Consider the following 16,984-nt stretch of genomic DNA (forward strand, 5'->3'; position numbering starts at 1 on the left):
AACACAGTTTTGTTTTGCAAAAGTATTGGATACCATTTAATACTTTAACTAATTTTGTCCTACCCCCCCTCACCAAGACAAGGGGGGAAGTGGCAATTTCTGGTACAGTTGAGYTGTGAACTCATATGAACTAAAATGACATAGAGACTATATATCTTTGATTTCATAGGAAACATTTAGCTTATTCTTATAGCGCGGTACATTTACTTACAACASGAAACAAAACAAAATTAAATAGAAGATTTATCTAAGAATCCTTAGTTTCTTAAGCATTAGGCTTAGATTATGGTAGAAAGCAGGCAAAACATAACATCTGTGTTCAATAAAGAGCTGTGTCTGTCTTAAGTTATTGTCAGCCATAAATTCACGTATAGGCCCCTAGGGCTTGTTCCCACTCTTTTTCCAATACGTCCCCAGGATCTTCTTGCCAAAGGAAAATTTAGTTTAAGCTCTGGTAAAAGAGACACACTTTAATGTCAGAGAGTTTCTTAACATAAAACCCTTCTGAGAACTATTCATAGCCAGTAGCAATGTTCAGGGATGTATTGCAGAAAGCTTATTTCTACTGAATAGTTTTCTATACATAAAATCCATGACCTGAAGGTCGTAATAAAGTACTTCTCTGAGTCTTGAAGCAAATCTTAAGATACAGCGTAATAAGTTACCAAAATGATGTTCCCACATGAAGTGGTACTTCACAATGTCAGCTAAGTACTTGGATGCAACCAAAATGAAGCATAATGCGTGTTAGTTACAAAACATAARCCAGGTAATAGAGTCTAAAAAAGATTAGCTCTTACCTATGTATTCAAACTCCTCCTTCAAAGCCATACCATTGTGAGAAAAACATTGCTGACATATTAGGGCATACCTAGAAAAATGAACAATACATAATTACATTTCTTTAAGTAAAAACACACTGAAGGAAGATGTATTTTACCTTGCATATTGACCAATACCTTAGATCTTTTCTTCTAAAAGGTGATTTCCACAGTGAAAYTATTACCTTTAAAGCAACCTAAATCTGTAGATTAAATAATGCTTTTTGAAATTGTTTAAACCACAGTGAAATACTCTTAGCTACACTTTAAACCTCATGGTTCAACATATTTTTAGTATTATAAATGTCAGAAAATAACATCCAAGTTCAGTTTTTATTTCATTAGAATACAGTTAATATGAAAAGCAGCCATAGTTAATATGTTACATTTTGATATGTCTGGACAGTTCTGAAGGCAATCTGAAAGGCATTCATAAAGGATATAAAGCTGAAATGCTGAGGTAATCAATTTATTTTTTTTAAGTTCAAAATATAAGTCATTTTCCCAYTTGAGCACAGATTTTTCTTTGTATCACATGGCTAATACCACCCAGAACAGAGGTTAGCTTTGCCAAATATTACCAGTTTCCCTGCAAAGATATTTTAAGTGAAGTATTGAGAAAGAGCCATTTCCCAATTATGAAAATTTTGGACAAGTTCATTAGCAATTCTATTAACCTTGGCATGTCTGGCTTGAACAAAAAGGTTAAGAAGCTTCCTTTCCCCTAAGTGTTTTGGTATTTCTTAAAGAACATTTTACCTGTTTTGAGGACCATCACCAACCAAATACTCAATAACTCTATCCACAACTCCTCTTTCTCGAGGAAGAACAGGTCTTGCCAAAGGAGGGCCTGGAGGATGAAGACCTAGAAGACATGAATTGTATTAAAATTATTTTCTACTATATTATTATGTATATTATGTATATTATTATGTATATTATGTATATTCTACTATATTATATATTTTACTCTGTGTGCTATTGTAACAAAATAATTGCGTCCACTTAATATACATGGCCATATTTCTTAGTCCCCTAAGAAAGCTGTAAGATTTTTCAACCCACAGCAGYTGAAAATTCCTCTTCTTCTCCCCTAACTTATAATTTTATTTAATCATTCCATTTTTACACCTTGGACATGTAAGTAAATTTATAATTTCTAAAGAACTTAATGTAGCAACAGTACCAATGATTATTAGCAAATAGAGGCTCTTTAAGGAAGAACAACTCAACTAAGTTTTCTCCATATGCAATTCTGCAAATTTACACTTCCAATTTACACCAACGAATCTGGCAAAACCAATGACAGCAATAGAAGAACTAAAGATCAGGGCAACCTGGTCTGCTGCGAGGTGTCCCTGTCCATGGCATGGGGGTTTCAAATAGATTATCTTTCAGGTCCCTTAAAATACAAACCATTCTATGTTTTTACAAAGATGTTACCATAGATACACCCCCTAGATACACTCCCTGGTTTCTGTGTAATTACTATACCACAAGAGCATGCCCTCAATGTGCATTCAGTCTACACATTAAACCTGTCCAGCTGTTTGTCCTTTAGGTAATCCCACATTTAACAAGAAGTTGGATACTTTCAGAYTTATGCTTAGTCAAAGAAGCCAGAATGCCACTATAAAAACACTATTCGCCCCATGTATTTAACAAACTACTATCAAAATGAAACTCCTTTACGAACAGGTAAGACTGCTACCTTTTTCAATTCTACATACAGCTGCAGTTAAAGTAGAACATAGGCAGAAACTTCTCTTTCCACAAAAGAAAAGAAAACTTCTCTTTCCACAGTCCATTGTATAAGACCACTGGAARCTACCAATTTCCATTTATACAGCTTTGAGTTCTTATGTCTACTTTCTCTTGCAGCATTAAACAGAATAAGCTAGGCCTAACATGTAAGACAGAGTAAGCCAGGCCTAATATAAGAAACTCAAGTCTGAATCATTCTGATGCAGCGATTCAAATAACTAAGTATGGAGAGGAAACATTTTACATTTCAGCACAGGAAGTATTCCGTTACAGCACTTTCAACTAACAGTCCTGAATGTAAGATAAGGCAGCATTTGGGGGAAGAGAGGGGAAGACTTAAAATCTATTCCCGTAAGAGCTCTACGAATTACATTCAAAGTCCAAAAAACAAACAAAATAATCAGTGTTTGAGTAGGACAATGAACCAGTCTTTCAGAACTCTCAAACTGAGGCAAAATAGTCAGCTTCAAGCCACTTCAAGACAAATTGTGATATATGACTTGGTTTAACCTAATAACAGAACTACTTGTAAAAATGCAAAAGTCCCATACAAGCTCACGATAGCTAAGAAGGCTAAACAGAAAACRAATCAGCTACTATTAGCAGGTTTCGTACTGACATGAGCATAAAGCAATCTGAAGTCCTGCAAGAACCAGGTATATCTAATTCACAGAAATTAAATACTGCCGGTGCAGAAAGAGACCAGTGCTTTCTCTGAGAAGAGTTCTGGCTTGTTGCTATTTTCACTATAGACAATAAAAACAAATATAGAAATAGCATGGCTTAAAAGAAAGGCCTTTAGTGACCAGAGAAGCCAGCCTATAATTCTCTTTTCAATTTGTGTATGCTTCTAGTGTTTTTCGTGAGATTGTATGTTTCACAGAATCCCCCATAATGACCAAYAAACAAAGAGGAAGCTAAAGGTTAAAACAAACTAAAATCAGTGTCTCAATACACAAAACAGTAAAACATTACACCCACTGTCTAAAAATGCAAAACAGGATATTTTTTAAAATCCAAACAAAGGACAACTAACAGAGTAAAGTTTGTTAGTATGTTGAACTAATTCAGAATGACATTTAATTGAAAGATAYTGTGTTAAGAACTTCAAGCTTCAAGTTGACTTCAAGCTTTTCAGGATTGTTCAGATTTAGTTTTTTTTACAGCAACTCAGGCACAGCATCRGGACATGCACAGTCATAGCTTCCAGAACTTTGATAAACACACAAGAAGCACTAAGTACCTCCTTAAGTAGAGTAATCATAGAATACAAGTTGGAGGGGACCCATCAGGATCATCTAGTCCCAACTCCTGTCCCTGTACAAGACACCCCAAAAATYACTCCATGTGCCTTAGAGYGCTGTCCAAACACCAAACTCTGCCAGGGTTGGWGCTGGGACCACTTCCCTGGGGAGCCCATGCCAGTGCTCTGGATGAAAAACCTTTCCCTGACACMCAACCTAAACCTTCCCRACTCAGCTTTGTGCCATTCCCTTAGTCCTGTCACTGGTCACCAGAGTGAAGAGATTAAYGTCTGTCCCTCTGCTTCCCCTCATCAGGATGTTGAAGAGCACAGCAAGGTCTTTCCTCAGTGTCCTYTTCAGGCTGAACRAATCATGAGATCTCAGCCACTCTTCATAAATCTTCACCTCCAGACCAGAAGGCAAAGACAGCACAGCAAGTCTTACTATTCAATAACCTGATCCAACACGGGCTTCAAGTTTAAATATAGCATTAAAAGTAACTGCCAGCAAATTACCATTTCAAGCCTCCTACCTTTAATCTTCACAGATAGAAGCAACAAAGGAAAAAGTAACTAAGGCTCAAGCTCAATGCCACACACAGCTAACCTCCATCCTCTACAGAAAATGCCACACACTGTAGGAATCAAGTATTTTCAGTAGTGTCCTCTTGTAGTGCCACACATAGAACAAGACTAATCTTGCCAATAAGTGTGCAGTACTTGTAACAGCACAGTCTATCAAGACACATTTTGTCAGTATTGAATATTTGACATAAATGGACTGTCTTAATTAAGAGCACAAGAAAATTAATTCAGAAAATACTGCAATTTACAGCCCATCAGTAAGTATGAAAACAGTTTCATACTCAACACAAAGGTTTTTTAAGCAGGCCTCGTTTTCACAAATAAGAGAAATTAATTCAGGAAATAACAATCAGTGAATGCATTTCCAAGTTATCCCCGTATTTTATCCTCAAGCAGGAACCCAGACCAGGAAAACTCTCACAGAAGCAAGACAGAACAAATTCAGTGCAATATAAACTGGATTCTGCTAAAGCTGTCCAAAGTACACATCAGGCAAAATTCATTTCCTAAAGCTTCTCAAAAACTTCAAAGATCCAATACTTCCATCAAAAAAAAGGCACTGATACAATCTGCAATAAAATTAAAGCTCTAGAATAATTTTGTGAATACCTGGTTTACACTCAAATGTTTATTTGAACCTTTATTCAAAAGACCAAGTTTTCMTATGACTTGCAAATCACCAATATATGAAGTTTCCATAAGTCAATAAATAAGGTAAACCTTGAATGAAGTTACCTAGAATGAAACATCACAACACATTCCAACAACAACTTCAATTACCTGCCTACTAATAACTCAAACCAACCGTCTTTGTTCTCATGCTGTTATGGACACCAGTAATTAATATAAACATCAAAAGCAATCATTGTAGAAAGACCGGTCATTTTTGCAAACCTTGGCAAACTCTCAACTACCTGCCGGTTATTAATTTTCAAACATATGGGAGCTCTGTGGTAAAACGCTAAATTGATTCTCCCCTACAAAATATAGTATAATGAAAATGAATTATTAATCTTCTGTAAAATAAAACAATAAAGGTTATTCATATTTGTTGTAAGACATGCATGAACTTAGAGGCAATATTATTCTTATAGATACTGAATTTACRCACTTTTGACCACAACAACGTGACTGAGATTTTATATGCCTGGAAGGTTTGGGGAAATTCAAGAAAAAAGAGGGCTGCCATATTAACTGACAATTGCAATGGCTCCCATTGTTATCTATGGCAAAGTAATGTGTTTGGTCAAAATACCAGTTACTAGTGGGGAAAAAAGTGCCTGTAAGGCATTGCCACRAAAACTACATTAAATATTTTAAATCACAACTTCACAACTGTCCTTTCAAACAAGTCAGTTACTTTATTTTCCTTCTTCCTCTAAACTATTTATGCAGTAAAGGTTGAATTTCATCTAGCTTATTCAATGTGCCTGAACCTTCCCCTAAGACTAAAGCTATTATACAGCTGATATTTTATTATACAGTCAGCTTCCTTAAGAAGGAGCATGCAATTTTAAACTCATTATGGAATTTTTGGTAATCAGCTATCAGTAAATGTGGTTTGCAACCAAATGACCAATTTCCTGGTACAAGGAGCCAATTTCTGGTACTTCAAAATAATCAAGACTTACTAATAACTTGCCTTTACAGTTCATTTCAGGGATAAAAACAAAYAACAGTTTCATAATACAGGTAAAGAATTACTAACAACAAATAAGGCTTAATGGACTCCACAGAGAAGTGAGATGACAACTTTCCATGACAAGTTTATTCCACTACACTATTTGTGTCCTATAAACAACAGGACAAGGCATCTTAACATCCAGCTTCCTGAGATCTTAGAGAGCAGGTGTCAATATAATATGTACAGCTCTACTTTTTAATTCTATCGTGGAAGTTAGTAAGGAAGGACATACAGGTCATAAGACTTAAGCAGCTTCAAGTAAAAATCAGGAACACAGGGCAGAAAACAGTATTCTTGATCCCTATATATAGAGCAAAGAACTACTCCACATTATACTGGTGCTCATGAGATTCTTGGCAAGTTATACCCCTTCTATTTTCAAGACAGCATTTCATCTCTTTTCTTGCCTTGTGATCCAACTTCTCAAACATCTCACAAAAAATGAAAGGCCTAGCACAAACCCATWCACAGCTTTACCATCCATGAGGAAAATGAGAGCGATGCTTCCTACACAAAACTCTCAAATTTTGTGATCCTTCCAATGCAATTTAGTTCGCATTCCATTTATTAAAAGTACATCCCATCTGAACACCAGATAAGAAATCAGGGGAAAAACATTTTCAGGATATGAGAAATTTTAAGGAGTACTCATTCCTACCAGCTTTCAACCTGTTGCTAAACTTTGAACTCTTGTACCAAAATAACAATGCAATTTTAGTATTCAGCTACGACAGACAACTTTTCTGTCATATTTGGTATTCCACACTTTAATCTATGAGTATAGGCTGCATGACTATACCTTCTAGACTAAAATTTAAATAAATGTCAAGATGCATGTTAAAAAAAATATGCACAGGATTTAGTGAGAAACATGAATGTATTCTGAAAGTGTTCTCCTCTGTACCTGATTTATACAAGCATAGAGCTCTTCTAAACTAAGAACATAAAAAGGTATGCTATATTGTTGACTACAGAATACTGCAAAGTTTTATTGCCATTTAAACAAAGAAGCCGTAACAGTTAAATGAGCTCAGGCAATAGGTTTCAGCATCAAAAGGTGCCAGCTGTAAAGAGTTATGGCTAATTGAATATGGAACTCCTGCTTAATCAGATAACTGCYCTGCTATTTCCAAATGAAATGCCATTTCCATACTGTCTGAAAATGGCYTATTTTATTGGCAACCAGAGAAAACAATATAAACTGTAAATAACATTAAGTGCTGTGTTTACCCATTCCAGGCACTGAAGTAGCAGGGGATCCAGGGCGCCTTGGTAAAACGTTTGATTGCAAGGATGGCACAGCAGTTCTTTCCAGGAGCCCACTCGGAGCTGGTGTCTCTCTCTGCAGAGCAGGAGATGCTGGAACTGGGGACTTTGGAGAACCTTGTTTAGGTGTCGCAGATGAGGGTGTAGAAGCATTTCTTTGAGCTGCAGTCCTCTGACGAATCTCTGACAAGAACATTGACATACTGAATTTAATATCTAGCCTTATAAGCAAAATATTAGTCAAAGTACATTAACATTGTTATACCAGTCAGCAAATTACAGAATCAAACAAAACCAGGAAGGTCTAAAACTAAACATCATCAGCTGCCTAAGCACATCATAGAAGTAAGTACCACATAGAACACTATATTTCAATAGCAATTATCCTAACTATTAAATACTTAGGGCAAGATTCYTCTAGAATGAAATTAGAGATCAGAATCATAAAGTACCTGCTAGRGCAGAGTGTTGAACATATGAACAGCTAAACTCAAACCACCATGCACAGAACTGACCACTTTTTAGTCCATGACTTAAAAATGCTTCCAAGTATTTAGCTTTCCATGGGACCAAAACTATTCAATCAGTATCTAAAATGCCCAGGCTAAGTACCCAGAGTTATTAAAAAAAAAAAAAACAGATTGGGGAAAATGAAACAATTCTAAAAACAGGAGAAAAGAATACTTCATTCAGTTGATATAATTTCATTCAATTGTTTAGCAACCCTACCATCAAACCTGTGCATGGGTTGTCACAAAGTAAGAATGGGCTTTGCTGGAACACACCCCTACTTTTACCTCTTTTCACATCACTACCAGTTACTATTAAATTACTATCCTGAGAAACTTAACATTTCCTCAGTTGTTTTTACCGGAAGGCAAATATTACCAGTGCAATACATTGTGGTTTGAATGTTTTAACAGTAATGCAAACCCGACATTCATACACTATTGCAACAAGTCCAACTGAAATGTAACCATCGTTTCAGGTCAGCAGATATTTACWTAGTTAACAAGTAGCAGCTTAGTCTCTAAAAGAAACACCCCAATACACCCACACCTAAGGGTATAGCACCCTACAGAGTTAGTGTACAGCACTGATGTCACTTTGAACAAGYTGGCACTTCTACCTTCTCAACGAATGGAATTTAACACCARATTTGGACTTCAAAATCATTTCCACRAGTCTCAAGATTAGAGATACTTTATCTGCTGACTTTGTGGCAGGCTGGAAGAGTTTAAATGCTTAGCAGGCAGTTTACAGGTCCACTGGCAACCAGCCACTGAAAAATGGGTGTGCTGAGTCTGAAGGAATGACCCCTGCCACCGAAAGTATAATACTACCATGCTAAGCTCTTGCTTTGGGTGAAGGAGGTGAGTATGCTATGTCAGCTTGCACTAGCTAAGAAGTTGCTATCACTGAGGCATTAGGTCCAACRTAACAGTTCTGTGGCAAAACAGCCAACATCTAGTGCCATGAAAATTGCAACATACAAAGGTTATGGTGCTTACTTATCTGTACACATAAATAGGATTAATACATAACAGAAGAAATAGCTAGAAATTCTTTGGTATCACCACTTGAAAAACCACAAGTTAAAAAAATTACAAAGTCTTACTAAAAAGCCATCTAGTTCAGTTTCCTACAAAGCAAAACAACTTACTAGTTATCCCCTGCCACACCTTCCTATGCACGGCTGCATTGCCTCACACAACTTCATCATCACCCAAATTACATCACCCGATGAGTCTGAAGGTTACTTATTTTAACTTGATTTTAACAAGCATATTTGCCCCCTCACTATTTAAGCTGCTCAGAATCTGGAAAACAGGATTAGTTGGTGAGGWAGTTGCAGAAATTCCATTAATATTTCCTTGGTAACTTGCTTCTGGTTTTCAAACTGCTCCTGTGTTGAGAGTTTTATCTTAAATAAGAATTCATTTCTGATGAACATCACCATTAACATGTCTTCAAGAGCTTTTTGTGAAAGACGTTAGCTGTAACCTTCCAAGTTTTACTACACTGGGATAACTGCATCATCTCTATGCCATCTAACCAACAGGCATGACCCATCTCCAAATACAAAATACTGATTACAACCCATGATTTATTTAATCATTATAGTCAAGTTTGTGTTATAGTTTCCAGTGGTGTTCCTTTCAAAAATTAAGCTAAAAGATATGCAATTTCTCAAAACTTCTCAGGTCCACATATGTACAAAAAATGACTGATAAATATAAAGCCTATTCCACTTCTTACAAGATAATTTTAAACATCTATAAAGACATTTTAATCYATTATTTTTTCATTACAAAACCCTATTTATTATTATTTTACATAGAAAAATGTCGAAGATGATGACTAATTTCTACATATGGATGTTACTTTTACATTTTGAAGGCTATCTTTCTAGATCATGTGATTTATGCATTTTAATTTTAATTGCTTAAGAGCTCTGAGTCTGTTTCAATAGGTCATGGCTATAGTCACATTTATTCTGAGCCCATAATACACTATTTCTAWGCAATTTCCATGCTGCCTGCAAGAACTCTGCCCCTTTTGCCTGTTCTTTCTGAAGGGTCATTTTTGGCAAGCCTTCTTTAAAYGACTTTCAATTTAAAAGATAGTGCTACTTTAATGACTCTTTCTCCATATTTTTGCTCCTATAAAGATGCTGATCCAGTGCTTTACAGTACAGTATTAGAGAGATGTGCTTCAGTAGTTTTAGCCTTATTACAGAGTTAAGAAACTCATTGCTAGTTGCCATAAAACCTTAGGTTTTCCCCAATGCCTTTTTTATCCCCTTCACTTAAAAGTTCACTTGGCTTTCACTCTTTTCTATGATTCATACTTTAGAGAACTTGCCAACACTGCTGCTCCCCAAGTAAGAGAAGTCACMAGAACTTGCATTATGAGAAAGTGAGAAACGCTCTACTTGGCAAGACCAACAGCCCATCCGTCGCAGTATTTCATTTCACAGTGGCTGTAGATGTTATTCAGTGACAACACTAACCTGAATTTCAGATGCTTACATTCCTGATATCATCCCCAGGATCCATAAGCACATTGTCATGGACATGGAGAATACAGCCCTGTATTCTCATTTTAGTATCACATATGGACCCTTTATTCATGAACTCCCCTAATTCGTTTTACATCTGCTGTGCACTTCCACAATAACAGCCCTAATATTCTTCTGCAGTAACTGAGTATGATCTATATACTTCTCAAATTGCCTTGAGATGCAATGTGTTAAAAATGAGCCTCTTGCAAAGTTCCAGACCTCTATAATTCCAAGTTGCACTACTCAGCTAAGAAACATGTCCACTGATCTCAACACTAACACAATATACAGCTTTTGCTGACRCAGTTTTAATGAAATTTTGTGATTTTTTTTAACGAGTTTCTTCAGTAGTAATATTTGTGTATCCAAAAGTCAAATGCATGAAGACAGATAAATAGTTTAAAAATAGATCTTTTATTCTCCAAACACACTACAGTTTAAATTCTGCAGTTACCAGCACTGGACAATTCAGACATACAAGCAGGCACATTACTTAAGAGGTATCTACTCAACGGATGATTCAGTGTGAGCTCTTAAAAGAATATTACAATACTGCAGTGCTGAGGCAGTGGCATCTACAATGTTTATAAGCATAACTATTTTATTTTTCCCTCACTTCAAAACTTGATTTTTGAAGTGTAGAGAAGAATACATTATTTTCACCACAGGTCAATATTTTATATAACTTGCTGCCTTAATGTCAAAGAGCAACCAAGCATTTTCTTTCTTCCTCCCCATGCCCATATCCATCCCACAGCCTGCAACCATSTATTATTGCATTACTTTCAATTCAGGTCACAAAGTGATCTCATTTACAAGACACCCCTGCTAACAATCGAATTAGCATAATGAAAATAGTAGGTAACAACAACAGGATATTTACAATGGATAAATATTTCACTGTGAATATATATTTACCCTATTCTTCTCTATGGCCAAAGTACTGAATAAGTACATATTCATTAACTGTACCCCTCAAAACATTTCTGAAGAGATAAAATAGCCCTTAAATTTTCAAATTCCTTTCCTTCTGGATTTCCTGGTGGCTTTTCATGCCAAACAAAAGATTGAGCTAAATCATCTGTTAAAATTACCATTACTTATTTAAGCAGTACATTTCAAAATCACAGAAACTGCAAAAAGAACTAAATATACRGGACAATTGAGGCACTACCAGATGGTTTTCTGAGAACTAACAATTATGCAATACTGATTAAACCTTTGTACCAATTAGTATGATGTGTAAGCTTTCACTTCAACCAGTAAGTCAAAGGCATWCAAACTAACTAACCTTTCATCAGCTGTCTCATATACAACACTGTCCAACCTGATTATATATTGGTCATTATTYACCCACTTTTCAAAAAGACTCAATTAGAGAGCTTAAGAAAGTTCTGTTGCTTGTGTCCAAAGCAAGCAAAGAGAAGACCAAGGAAGCTTTAATGTTAATTTGCTAACAGATATTTTATTATTCCAAACCACTCCAATTCCACCACAAACTGCATGAAGCAAATTACACGACAACCACACAAAGGTGTCATCTAGTTACAGTAAGCTATATACTGCACAGAACAGGAGCTAATATTCATTTTGGGCAGATATTTAGTGTGAACAGCAATAAGCCAGTAGGTTTTTTGATAGCTAAAAATTGAAATAACTACAGCATATACCAAGTTATTTAGAAATTAAGTGTCTGTAATTTCATAAGCCAAAGCCAAGCCTGTCCCTCTTGAACTATAATGTACCTCCAAAATACAATGGTCTGACTAAACACACAGGGACAAGATGCTGCAGCAATTCCAAATTCAATGTGTTAGAGAACAGATTGGAAAATAGAAAATAAATTTGTGCTGTATATGAACAAAATTACATTGACACATAGAATCACTTAAGTTGGAAAATACCTTTAAGATCATAAAATACAACTGTAAGCCATGACAACTTAAAAAATTTATTTTCCAAAAGCCTTTCCAAGGCTAAACTGCACTTTTACTCAGGATCAAGCAAGAATRTATCAATGCACCCCAAAAATGTGAATGTTTGAAACCGAATTGTATATTTTCTCAGTTGTTTGCTCACTTAGAGGATATTGGTTCATATAATGACAACATCAGTGCAGCACTTACATTCTTTGCAAATGAAACCGTACTAAAAGATTCCTTCCACCAAGCCCATGACACCAGTTTAAAGCAAGTGCTAAATAAAACGTTCTGTGCACAGACAGTGTGGGCAAACTGCTCAGCAACAACTGTTTGACAAATCTACACATATCATCCCACACTTATTAATGKAGACCACAGCCTACAGTGACTGGCTCTCAGAAATAATTCTATCTCAGAACCTCTCTCTCCCGCCCTTCTACTGACAGTCAAGCCACAATCAACACAATGCAGCATATGCTGCATCAGCTTTTTTTTCCTCTCTGGTCACCAAACAGAACTAGTTTAAGCACTGCATTAGGAAAAGTCTAACTAGTCAGAAACAGGAACTATTGAAAATCTAAGTTAGTCAGTATTACAGAAGATTTGAAAATACCTTAATATTCTAGAAAAATTGCAAGTATGCCACAATAAGTTAATTTTCTCTCGGCTTTAACATCAAGCAGCATTAAATATCCTGCTGTCTAGAACATCAGGCTTTAGTAATAGATCCCTTCTCTGAAAAATACTGAACAGTAATGGGCATAGCCTAATGAACAGTCTATTAACCCTAAATAAAAGTCAATTGATCTACAAATTTTATCATAGATAGACTTCTAGAGTGGAAATTGCTGTGAAAGATGAGTACCTATGCTAAAGAGCACCCATTTTACAGGGCTATTACCTTGTCCAGGTCTTGGGGTTGCAGATGTTCCAGCAGATGGTAGTTCAGTCTCCTGCCAATTAAATAACATTATCTGAATGCTCAGCTCCATCRTACCTTTCATATTACATCAGTATCAATAACAAGACTCACCTTTGCACTTGATTCTGGATCAAACCTTTCAAGGATTAGTTTAGCATTCTTGTACGTTTCCTTTTCCATTACTTCCTCGAGCTGGAAACAGAAAGGTTCCACACATCAATAGACAATTTTTGCAAGTATTTACCCCCACCACAGCCTTCCATTTACAAGCATCTTATCAATGTTAAGGTGAAGACCATCCAGTGAACCAGTAGCATTTTCAGACATCTGCAGACTTGCAGATTCAATGGAAAATAAATTTTGCTTTCAAAAATAGTTCCTTAACCCTAATGGACTACTTGAACTTAACAGCTTTATTGCAAGGAAACACCAAATATTGCTAATTGTTTACATATAATGAGGAGAATAATTACAAGCACCAACTTCAATAATGGAATGTGCAAAAATCTATCAGCCATCATTATTGGAAGTTATTAGACATGACAAGCAAATGACAGGCAATTCCTTAGATTTATTTCCTCATAGCACTTAATGCTATTAATTTAAGGAAGGTCGTTAGCCAAGTGCTTTACAGAATAAAGTCCCTGTGCCAATTAACTGCTGTCAGCATCGATTTTAGATTATTTATTAGCAGAAGCAATTAGCTTGCTGCAAATGCTGTGAAAACTCACTAACTAGAGAACAGCCATGGAATTTGCTCAAATGACTTTAAAGGCTGGATCTACATCTTTACAGCAATTCAAACTGCTTTTCAGAAAAAGGAACACGTTAAGAATTTAAATAAAAAAATTTACTGAGAACTATGCATACTTTAGGGAGTGTAATTAAAGCATTTCATTATTACAGCGTTTTATTTACAATGTACTCAAGTGGCTTTATAGCTAATACATGGGCTTAATTAAAAAAGTAATCACTAGTAAAGTATCTTTTTAGTGGTTAACGGACAACATCAGAAGCAGCTTAACTTAAAAACTGAGATAGCTGACGTTATGACAAATACCTAATATGTATAGAAATYATAATACATTTTACAGTATCTTAGGCAGACCTTTCCTTCTAGATGTGCTGACTAATGGCCATGTTCAGCTATAAGTGGGGGCTTTGTTTGTTCTGAAGTTTGCTGTTGGCATAAACTGCAAAACTGAAAAGGTCAGTGGTCAAAAAATTAAATTCTCTCAAACTCATTTATCACTGCTAAAATAACAAATGGTGCAGGTTAACATGAATTTTATGCCATTATTTAGCTAGTGAGAAACTAAAGTTTCAGCCATTCTGCATATACAGACTGTGCACGAGTTTTACAGTTAGACAGATCTCAGGATCACAAATAGACCTCAGAAGCTAAATAAAAATTCACTCCATTTAATGGTTACTACTGTGTATTCATCTAACACTCGCTCCTCCACAGCCTCCTTGAAGTTTGAGGCAAGAAATACTATCCAGGCTGTTAATTAAGGACTGTTGAAATAAAAGGGAGTGAAAAAGGAAGTGAAAATCAATTTCCTAAACTTGTATTTCAGCATCACTTTGGAGTTAACCCCCTAATTTTGTAAAACAAATGCCACACAGTGCAGTCAGAGCAGAATTAATGGTCTAATAGGAAAAATAAAGTATTTATTGCTTATAAAAGTAAAAAACTATAAGACACATTTTTATATAAAGGGTAAAGCTAGTGAGGTGAAGCTGCAAAGAACCTTAACAATCAGTGTTAATGTCTGGCCCCCAAAAACCCAATTCACTTCATATCAATGAACATAAAATGCCTTCAATTGTCTGTATAGTGAAAAAGAAAAATGAGAAATAGCCTCCTGCGGGACAAAGTGTCCTTTAGGGAGAGAAAAAACAGAATGCTCCACCATCACTTGACACTTYCTTTATCTAAAGCACTTCTCACCACAGCAGTATTAGACAGTACGGTAGCTATTTGTGGATACATAAGTTTTGCAAAAACAGTAACATTATTTTGAAACATAATTACACCACAAGATTTGAAACTTACCACACAAGATTCAGATGGCAAAGTTATTCTTCACATTTGATAATTACTGGATGATTCAATGAGTTACTCTTCATATTTTGAAATTCATAGAGAGSTTTAAAATTTTAGTAAAGCTGAATCTGAACAAGAATTCAGTATCACAACTGACTCTTTACAAATTTCTTGGAAATATACAGAAATTGGCAGAATTTCTACAAGCATATTCACATTTCTCATACCRTCTTAGAGTATACTTTTCTAAAGTAAATTGAAATGTAACCAACAATACCAAATAAATAGCCAAAAAGGTTCAMGTTTACTTGCTGTGAGCAAATTAATGTAACTACTAGAAGAAAGTAAGAGCCTGTGTAAAATTTAAATASTACTTCTATGTTTGCATAGAAGAAGAAACTGCCTTGTGTGCCAACACTGGAGGGTCATTTATGAACACAAACCAACACACTGACTTCTGGAACATTCACCATCCTGAAGCATAATCTTGGAAATGTTAACCTAGTGCTGAGAACTGGCTCACTAACACAGCAAATCGCTCAACACCTCTTGGTCTTTTTCAGTAATATGTTCTTCTCTGAGATCCAAAACCCTTACTACAAAAAACATTTTCTACTTTCTGACAAGGGCTAACTCATAGTCTATCCTTATCAATAAAATGATAATGCTGAACAACCAGAATAACAAGTGAACTCTCTAAGAAAGTTCATACCAGCCTAAGCATGGTTTCTTCATGGAATTAATCAGATCTTAATAAAAAGCATGGTACCACATTCACTTCCTATGAACAATTAATTGTATGGATGAACTCCTTCCCAACAGGCAACCAAAGAGAATTCCTGTGGGAATGACATCAGTTGCCTAAATTGAAAAGTARTAAGAGTAATGTATTTTAAGCTTCTTATAAATGGAATTTAGCAACCAAAGACTCAAGTACTGGCATGGTGCAAACCACTCATTATTTAACATACTACTACATGAGTTMATAAAATGAGAATTACTTGGTATGTCAAACCCAACTACGAAGAAGTCTTTATGTTCACACAAAGCCATGAGACTCATTTCAGTCTACCATGTAAGATACACCAGTATACARAGTAAAAATTTCATTAAAATCAGAAATAAATTATTTAAGTGATAGTAACCAAGTATACTATGAACAGATCCATGCCAATATTAAAACCACTAAAGTAACTGCTTTGTATGAACACTGCATGAAAAAATAATTCAACTGATCCCTCATCAGTAAATATGATTTTAAACTGTTTTTTGAGCCTCCAATTGCACATTTGCAGTACATTAGCATATACCAGTTAGACAAAACTGGGCTTATAGAACAGCCAACTCCCAACAGTGTTTCTATCACATACTGAAAAGTTAACAAAATATCAATGGTTGTCTACACCTACAAGGCTGAAGGCATAAAGTTGATTAAGGAGTAATTATTTTAAAGTAACAGAATTCATATGCTGCATTTTTTCACCATCACTAACATAACTCCAAGACAGCCTTGAAATCAGACTAGTTGGGATTTTTTTGCTAGATTAACAGATGCAACTTTCTAAACCCTTACCTGAAATGGCTAGGAAGTCTGTCAAAGTCTAATGTTACACTTAGCCTACTATTCAGAGTAGCTGAGCAAGCTGCAGCAAAGTTTAATTCT

At 35.6% G+C, this 16,984-nt stretch overlaps 1 protein-coding gene across 5 annotated transcripts in view; it reads right to left on the reverse strand.

Annotated features, from left to right (window-relative positions):
* Positions 1-16,984, reverse strand: part of LNPK (lunapark, ER junction formation factor) — a 47,923-nt gene that overhangs the window by 15,092 nt on the left and 15,847 nt on the right. For all 5 annotated transcript variants that reach the window (XR_008965192.1, XR_008965191.1, XM_057363696.1 and 2 more), the window contains exons 7-11: positions 13,383-13,463; positions 13,251-13,302; positions 7,328-7,546; positions 1,581-1,686; positions 801-871 (exon numbers count right to left, since the gene is read on the reverse strand). Coding sequence is in view for 3 of the 5 variants with exons in the window: in XM_057363696.1 (XP_057219679.1) it covers positions 801-871; positions 1,581-1,686; positions 7,328-7,546; positions 13,251-13,302; positions 13,383-13,463 (529 nt within the window). In the remaining 2 variants the exon portion in view is untranslated. The remainder of the gene's footprint in view (positions 1-800; positions 872-1,580; positions 1,687-7,327; positions 7,547-13,250; positions 13,303-13,382; positions 13,464-16,984) is intronic.

This window comes from Malurus melanocephalus, unplaced genomic scaffold (assembly GCF_030028575.1).
Source record: "Malurus melanocephalus ecotype Western Australia unplaced genomic scaffold, MMel_1.1 scaffold_30, whole genome shotgun sequence".
In the NCBI taxonomy this organism is placed as follows: domain Eukaryota; kingdom Metazoa; phylum Chordata; class Aves; order Passeriformes; family Maluridae; genus Malurus; species Malurus melanocephalus.